This window comes from Octopus bimaculoides, chromosome 6, assembly GCF_001194135.2.
Source record: "Octopus bimaculoides isolate UCB-OBI-ISO-001 chromosome 6, ASM119413v2, whole genome shotgun sequence".
Lineage (NCBI taxonomy): Eukaryota > Metazoa > Mollusca > Cephalopoda > Octopoda > Octopodidae > Octopus > Octopus bimaculoides.
Window position 1 is genome coordinate 84,921,081 of NC_068986.1, and position 8,987 is coordinate 84,930,067.

Sequence of the window (8,987 nt, forward strand, 5' to 3'; positions counted from 1 at the left end):
TCAGTCATTTGACTGCGGCCATGCTGGAGCACCGCGTTTAGTCGAGCAAATCGACCCCAGGACTTATTCTTTGGAAGCCTAGTACTTATTCTATCGGTCTGTTTTGCCGAACCGCTAAGTTACGTGGAGGTGAACACGCCACCATCGGTTGTCAAGCGATGTTGGGGCGTGACAAACACAGACACACAAACATATGCACACACACACATACATATATATATATACATATATACGACAAGCTTCTTTCAGTTTCCGTCTACGAAATCCACTCACAAGGCTTTGGCCGCCCCGAGCCTATAGTAGAAGACACTTGCCCAAGGTGCCACTCAGTGGGAATGAACCCGCAACCATGTGGTTGGTAAGCAAGGTACTTACCACACAGACACTCCTGCGAGTTCAGCAAAAATTTAAATTCAGGTGAATATGGTACTTAAGTTTAAGCACCAGAATTTAGTACGGTATTATCCATACAATTTCAAAGTAAGGTGATTAAAATCAAAATAAGCAACAAGGATATCCAGAGGCAATGCTGTACGATCGTTTCATGCAACTCCATTTAATTGAACAATGTAATCATTACATCAATTTAAAAATTCAGAGCAATCCTCAGCTGCACAAAGACATAGAATTTTATTAAATTAGAACAGATGGACACATTAGTATAATAATACCTAAAATCTCTAAGAAGTTAGGGAGATAGACAGAGAACATCTTGCTTTAGCCACACCATGGAAGCTAATAAACAAAATGTCAAAGAAAACTCTGCCTGTCACTGATATTATTTGTCTTTTTAGTTTAGATTTATAGACTACCATAGCAAACCTTGTATATCTAAAATCATGGCTGTCACTACAGAGCCTGCGTAGACGGAGGAATTGGGAATAGGATATGGAAAGCTTGGTGTGTTTAGGGTGGGAGGAGGAGAAGTTAAGAGTGTGAGTCTGTGTGTTTGTAGTGAATGGAGGTGCTAAGAGTGGAGTGATGGATGCTGACCGAAATGTCAAGTAAGGGGACAGAGGTGTCAGAGATAGTGCAGGAGAAGTGGAGGGCAGGATGGAAGGATTGAACAAAAGAGAGGAACAAGTCAAGATGTTCGCAGGAGAGTGAGGTGGCACCGATACAGTCGTCAATATAACGACCGTTGAGAATATTTTGGCCTCAACATAGCCAACGAACAGGTTCGCGTGTGTGTGCATTTATGTGTGCGTTCCTTTGTGTCTATTTCCCCTTTTTCCCATCGCTTGTCAACCGATACTGGTACGTTTACATCCGCGTATCTTAAAAGATTCGGCAAAAGAAACCTATAGAATAAATATAGAATTAACTTACAAAGAATAAATTTTGGGGCGATTTCCTCAATTAAAACCCATTAAGGCGATGCTCCTGCCGGGCCGCAGTCAAATAACAGAAACAAGTGATAAAAATCAAAAGTTAAACCCACACACACTCACACACGCACACACACACACATACACACACACACACACACACACACACACACACACACACAAATACACGCACACGTATGCATATATGTATGAATGTAAAGATCGATGTTGTCTATTTGTGTATCTTTGTATCATGTATCAGTTATTCTAATTTATTATGGAACTATTCGTATGAAAACCTGTTAAATAGAGTGAAAGGAAATCTTATTGTTTACATTTCATATAGTGTTTTTCTTGCATTCTGTTATGTATAGATTGGTGATTATTGTCAATTTTTCATAGAATAAATTTATGTGAGCAAATGGATCTCATTCTCATTTAGCAAAAAAATAAGGACTATCTTGCTTTCTCCTCTCAGAAATGTTGCTATTCGTCGTGGTGGCTTTCATATGGTGTTCATCAGAGGTACAACTACATCTTCAACTACAGAAAATGGTTTCAGCACGACGAACAACCATTTCAAGACTGTTGTGAGCAAAACAATATGTGTTACCTTTACAGGCAGAGAAGGCCTAGAAACTACTGTCGGGGTTACAGGATTCCCTTCAGAGGTAAGACGTTCTGTACTCTGATGCGCATAAAAAGATAATATTATCAACATTCTTCATTTCTATACAGCAAAATTAATTTTCTTACAATTATCTTGGAATACTCTAGGAATTCATTGCAGTTCAACTTTGTAATTTGTTGTATTATTTTTTCAGTTAGGAAGTGAGCTGACAAAATCGTTAGCACACCGGACGAACTGCTTAGCGGTAATTTGTCTGTCTTTACGTTCTGAGTTCAAATTCCGCCGAGGTCGACTTTACCTTTCGGGATCTATAAGTTAAGTACCAGTTACATACTGGGGTCGATCTAATCGACTGCCCCACTCCTTCAAAATTGAATGTTTGAAAGTAAAGCGGAGAATAATTTGCATTTTTTATTCTAAATGTAGATGTAACGTATATATTTTTTTAATTTGTAAATATTGAACTAATGTTTTTTCATACGAAACCATGAAATAACAGGAAACGTGACTTTAGTTTTTCAGTGCAAACCATCGAAATTGCACAGTATAAACTTAAACATTTCCAAACGCATGAACTCACAGGCACACAAGCACACACACATATACATAGATATGTATTTAAATTTTCATAGAATCTTCCTTCTAGCATCTTAGTGAAGGAAAAAGGAAAAAAGAAAGGAAGAAGGGAAGAAAGATTTCCTGAAGAAGTCACAATCCTTAAACCTATTGCAAGACAATGGTAAATGACTAAATAAATAAATGAATAGGGAATAGGAAGGGGGATCCCCCTTCCCCCTCTATGTATGTATGTATGTATCTATGTATCTATCTATCTATCTGTCAATCTATCTATCTTCACTGTCCTGGAACCTCACGAAAAAGTAAATGTTCTCCTCTTCTAAACAAAACTAAAAAAAAACATCTGTTTCATATCAATGAACAAGTTGTTTCTACATTCCCAAAATTCTATTTGACAAGTTCGAGAAACGAACGAAAGCGTTAATAATAATGAATAAATAAAAAGATTTTTTTCCAAAATTCTGGTGACACTTTCTCAGTATTCAATATCCGTACACCACACCTAACACTCTATATATAGACACATTGTACACGTACACACACACACACACACACACACACACACACACACACACACACACACACACACACACACACACACACACACACACACACACACACACACGTATAGTTGGAACTTACAGAAAACAAAAAACGAAGACAGGTGTATAAGCAACAAACAGGTGTATTAGCTCGGAAAGGTGAGAAAGTCTTTTACGTTTCGAGCTCTTCAACAGAAAGGAACACGATGAAATAAACAAAGAGAATAAATAAAAAAAGCTTTTGGAGCTGACAGTCAATTATATATATATTTATCTGCTCATTATTGCAATATTGTACACTAATATCAATTAACTGTTTAGATCTTTCATCCGCATACAATATTTATAAATAGAACATATGAAATGATTAATTTCTTGGTTAATTTAATTGTCATTGATTTCAATATATTGACAGCTTGGATGTTTGGAGATCCTCATATTCAAACTCTCGATGGCCTGAAATACTCCTTTAATGGTTTGGGTGAATATAGCTTACTAAGAGTAAGTAATAAAACCACAAACATAAATATGTTAGAGGTTCAAGCAAGGACCACTCAGGCGAAAAATGCAAATGGTACTCTGATTAACGCCACGATATTTTCGGCTTTTGCAATGAAAGACTTCATTACCAATACCTCTGCACAGGTTGAACTAGCTTCTGATGAAAAGAGTAAGTTTTATTAATTTGTCAAACTTAATTTCATTTTACATGTTATAATGATGAAGTGTTGTAGTGAATAAAACCTGACGCTTTTGTATCATGCAGGAATATTACAGAGCTTAAGGCGGTGATCTGACAGGATCATTAGCACTCCGGGCAAAAAAGTTTATCGGCATTTCATTCGTCTTTACGTTCTGAGTTCCAATTCTTTCAAGATCGACTTTGCTTTTCATCATTTCGGGACTGTGTTTAATGTAATCTGCTTATCCACACCTTCGAACTTGCTGGCTTTGTGCCAAAATTAAGAAAATAATATCTGTAGAGTTTATTTAGTTTATTTCCAAATTGTTTAAAAGTGGCATTACTCTGATGTAACTTTTTTATTCTTTACTATTACTATTTCAGCTTTGGTCATCTACCACAATGGTATTGATAAAACATCGGATTTTCAAGCACGTTCTAACTATAGTCTGACCGACCCCGACCTGTTTATTATCAGAAATAGTGACAACCAGACTAACCAGTCGGTGTCTCTAACATTCACATCTGGTAAGCTCATTTAATGTAATCTTAAATAAAATTGTTTCAAACGCAATAGAAACTTGTTTGGAATATTGTGATATGAAATAAATATTTTGTATTTTGATGTCTTCCATGATCTGCTCCATAACGATAGTCGCCTGCTCCATAACGATAGTCATCCGTTATTTTTCATATATTGCAATGACCTTGCAAACTAGGATCATATGGTAGTTCGAATGAGTTAGATCAGCGGCACTGCAATAGATCTTAAACAAATAAGTAGTACTAAAGCCTATTTCCACGTGGCGAAACCAACGGCAAAAACGTACATATAATTTATACGGTGACAAAAGAGATAACTAGAGTTTATTTTCATTAACTTGCTTCGCTTAAATCTCCCTGCCTGTGAGCAACAAATGTATTCCTTTCACAAACTTTTCGATAAACCCTTCATAATATGGAAATGGTATCTTAGAGTAAAAGAAGACTTTTTTCCAGTCAGTATGCTTCTAGTCAAGAGAGCTGTCTTAGTGAATGCCTCTTCATGTGCTGTTCTTGATTTGTCCGGGAAATTTCGACAGCAAAATTCATATGCTGCATTTTGTAATTTGTTGTATTCTACCCAAAGGTGGGATATATAGAACAGTGAACTGAAACTAAGCCCATTACCCTGATACAACATGAAAATATTGCAAAATATTTTGGTCACGAAATTAAATTATTTCATTTCTTTTATACTAATACATGACTATAACCCCAGCAAGTTCTAGCAATAAGTTATAATAGAAGCTACTTCATAATCTTCAGCCAAATATGCTGACAACCTTGACAACATTGTTACATTTACGTACGACCATTCAATAGAATTCAAAAGGATAATTCTGCATAATGTTGCTTAGAAAACTCTTTAATCTTCTGGGGCACAAAAACGCTCAGAATATAAAACGAGGCTGATAACATGAACAAAATTTGAAGTGCACTTCTAAATCAAGTATTAAGTGTCGATACCTAGTTGTTTGCACATCAGTTACTCAATTAGAAATGTTGTCCTTAATTTCCATTTTTGTGCAATGGAGGCCATCAACCATACTTGGGTTTTCTCTTCTCTTACACTGCAAAGTATAAGAAAAAACATAGGACTAATAAGAAGGTAAAAGTAGAATCTTAACTTGAAGAAATATTTCTGACCAGGTATTAAATGTCGACATTGCACAAATTGTTTGAGAACAACTTTACTACTTTAAGAGTAAAACACTAATACAGAATTAAAGGGATATGTAGGGTCGCACTAAAATAAATTGTGACAAGGAAATTGATGAAGGGCCAAGGCTACTGGAAAAGTCTAGTCTTGCCCTGGAGACAACAAATACTTTTAGGTGGCTATAATAATTAAAACACTTTTATTACATTTATCTTCTAATTAGTTTCTAATGCAATCTAAGAAAATGACATGACAACCATAGAACAGAAACAGAAAACTAATCAAATGTTTGAAAAATATTCTAAAACAATCGGTTAGAAAGAAAATCAGTTCTTTCAAAATTTACTTGGCATGGCTATGATACTTTCCGCTGTTAATTCTTTTCAGCATCATATTTCGAAGGTCCAAAAAGGTTATAATTATTCTTATCTTTCTAGGTGTTGATGTATCAGTGACAGTTGGTATTCGCATGCTTGCAGTAACCGTGAGTTTACCAGAAGACTTCAAAAACACTACAGTAACCAGCGGTCTGATGGGAGTGTATAATGATAACAAGACGGATGATCTCACAACACCAAATGGGACTGTTTTGCCTGAAAATTCAAGTGAAAGGGATATTTTTTATAACTTTGGTCAACATTGTAAGTAAAATAATTGTATTATATTTTTCACTATGTTTGCCACTAGGCAACTGATCAACTATAGAGACAGATGTTATTAGAACAAAAAAAATAAATGATTAATAACTGATTACCCTTCCGTCAGTCAAAGCTACAAGTGCAATAGTTGAAGCCCTGAATTATCAAGTAAGATTGATCACATTCATGAAGGCCACAGACACATAGAAAACTAAATGGCTGGAATACTGAGAGAAATTAATGCGTGTCATTTCATTCAATCTTTGCTCGAGTACAAAACCATAAATACGACACGGTAATACATGTATGTCTGTATATGTATATAAGACCAAAGTACTATATATTTCTGCATATGTACATAAGACTAAAGTATATGTACATAAGACTCTATATGTCTGTATATGTATAGAAGACCAAAGTATTGGGCCAAAGCGCCAAGCACACCTCCCCACCATCACTATCAACAACAAGCTTGAGGTAATGCATGAATTTAACTACCTCGGCTCTACCATCGCCGACGTTCTCTTCCTAGACCCTGAGACGAACAGTTGAATTGGACAATCATCCTTCTCATTTGCTAGGCTTTAAACACCAAGATTACTGTCTTTAAAACTGGCTTAAAGTGATATAACCAACAATTGCAGTGTGAAGCCATTTAAGAAACACACAAAAACCGTTAGGTTCACTTCAACATTTAAATTTAATTTGCCAAAATATTTTCGTCGTTTTCAGACCGTGACCTGTTCACTGACAAAATATTTGTACACTGGCTGGAAGTCATGAATGCATATCCCAAATGCCAAGACATACAGCACATTTAATGAACCTTTCTATTGCAGCATTATATTATGAGGCGCCTTTTGAGAAAGCCGCCTCATAATATAATGCTGCAATAGAAAGGTCCAAATTTAAGTATAGTATATATTACATTAAAGATGCAGCACGAAATTTTGTCAGTGAACAGGTGGCAGTCTCAAAGCGACGAAAATATTTTGGTAAATTAAATATAAATATTGAAGTGAATCTAACGGTTTTTGTGTGTTTCTTAAATGGCTTATAAACACCTTCCACGCTGCAATTGTTTACTTAATTTATTTCTTAGCAATAAAAGTCTGCCTTATTAATAACGTCAATCAATAATTTCTTTCCATTTCATAAATTTCCAAACTGTACTGTATGCGCCGCAATGAGATATATCCTTGTACATTAGGCGTGCAGATATCTCTGTAGGGCATCGTAGTTAATTGAAACTTGAAAGTTCCTTGTCTTACTGTACACAATTATTATATATTTGTTACAAATACATATACACACACACTCACAAATGCGTACAAAGCACACATACACTCAAGCGCGCACACACAAACAGACATATATATATATATATATACATATGTTTCTAAGGGAAAGATTGACAGTGATTTAAAGTTTCGAATTGTTCGCCGTCATCAGACCGTGATAATGTTGAGCAAGCAGAGAGTTTCATGTCACTAGCCAAAATCAATCTTATTTGTGTAAAAGGTAACAAATATGTACCCTAAGAAAAACTATTGAGTAATCCATCTGGTTAATGTTATATCATTTATATTTATACTTTCATATAAAATCAAACACACACACGTATTCATACATGTATTTGTATATGTGTGTCTATGTAACTGGGTGAGTATAGAACCCGATAGCAAAAATGTGGAATACATTCGAAGTGAAATTCTTAAAAACAACAACAAACAAAACGAAATATGATTAAGCTTAACAAGTTTGAAAATTATTCCATCAGTAATAATCCGTTCAATGATACACACAACGCCTATTAGAAAAGGAGGCGTGTCAAATATGTAATTCCCAGTGCTCAAGTAGCACTTATTTTATCGACTTTCGAAAGGGGCGAAAGCTAAAGTCGACCTCGTCTGAACTCGGAATGTAATGCCGGAAGAAATGCTGCTAAGCATTTTGTTTGGCGCATTAACGATTCTGTCAGTTCACTGTATTTATTTTACCAGTAATAATCCTTTCTACTTTAGACTCAAAGCCTGAAATTTTAGGGAGAGGGCTAGTCGGTTATATCGGAGCCAGTGCGCAACTGATACTTATTTTATCGACTCCGAAAGACTGAATGATAAAGTCGACATATGCGGAATTTAAACTCAGAACATAAGGACGGACGAGATTCCGCCAAGCATTTTGTTCGGCGTGCTAACGATACTGACAACTCGCCGCCTTATTTCGGCAATAATAATAACTACAGAATCGATCAGCTGCAGTAATGTTTGCCAGTTGGAAATATTCCTCAACGTCTGACAGATCCCCTCAAATTCTACACAATCTCCCAGTTAGAGTCAGGCTATAAATAAATGGGAATCATATAACTGAATGTTTATCGCTGTAATATTCAGAATACAATAGTAAATTATATCATTTTAATTTTTAGTTAGGAAGGAAGACTGTGTACCTTTACAGTCAATACAGAACGTATGAGACGAACGAAGGGAAGACAGTATCACAGAAGCGTTGAGCTGTCTCGAATGATTAAAAAATAGTTGGCTCTGCTAAAGGCACCACTCAAAATGCAAGGACTAGGAACAAATACCGTGCCACAAGGCATTTAATCCGATATTCATACAATACCGCCAACCCCGAAGAGGAAAAAACTAAGTTGATCTTGACGGTTTTTGAACTGAGTACAGAGAATCTAAGCATCTAAATTTAGGAGTCTCGATCTCAATTCAAAACGTATCATGACTGTGTGGTTCAGAAGCTCACTTAGTAACCACCAGCTTTTGAGTTCAGTCACACTGTACGACAACTTGGGCGTGTGTCTTCTATAAACCAATGACTAGTAAGCGAATTTAATACATAATAACTGTATATATATATATATATAT

The 8,987-nt window shown here is 35.8% G+C and overlaps 1 protein-coding gene across 1 annotated transcript in view; it reads left to right on the top strand.

The window, feature by feature from the left end:
• The window catches only part of LOC128248075 (mucin-like protein), a 48,618-nt gene that overhangs the window by 2,300 nt on the left and 37,331 nt on the right, over nt 1-8,987 (top strand). The window contains exons 2-5 of the mRNA XM_052968488.1: nt 1,807-1,999; nt 3,496-3,750; nt 4,147-4,290; nt 5,902-6,105. Coding sequence (XP_052824448.1) covers nt 1,933-1,999; nt 3,496-3,750; nt 4,147-4,290; nt 5,902-6,105 — 670 coding nt within the window. The 5' untranslated portion in view covers nt 1,807-1,932. The remainder of the gene's footprint in view (nt 1-1,806; nt 2,000-3,495; nt 3,751-4,146; nt 4,291-5,901; nt 6,106-8,987) is intronic.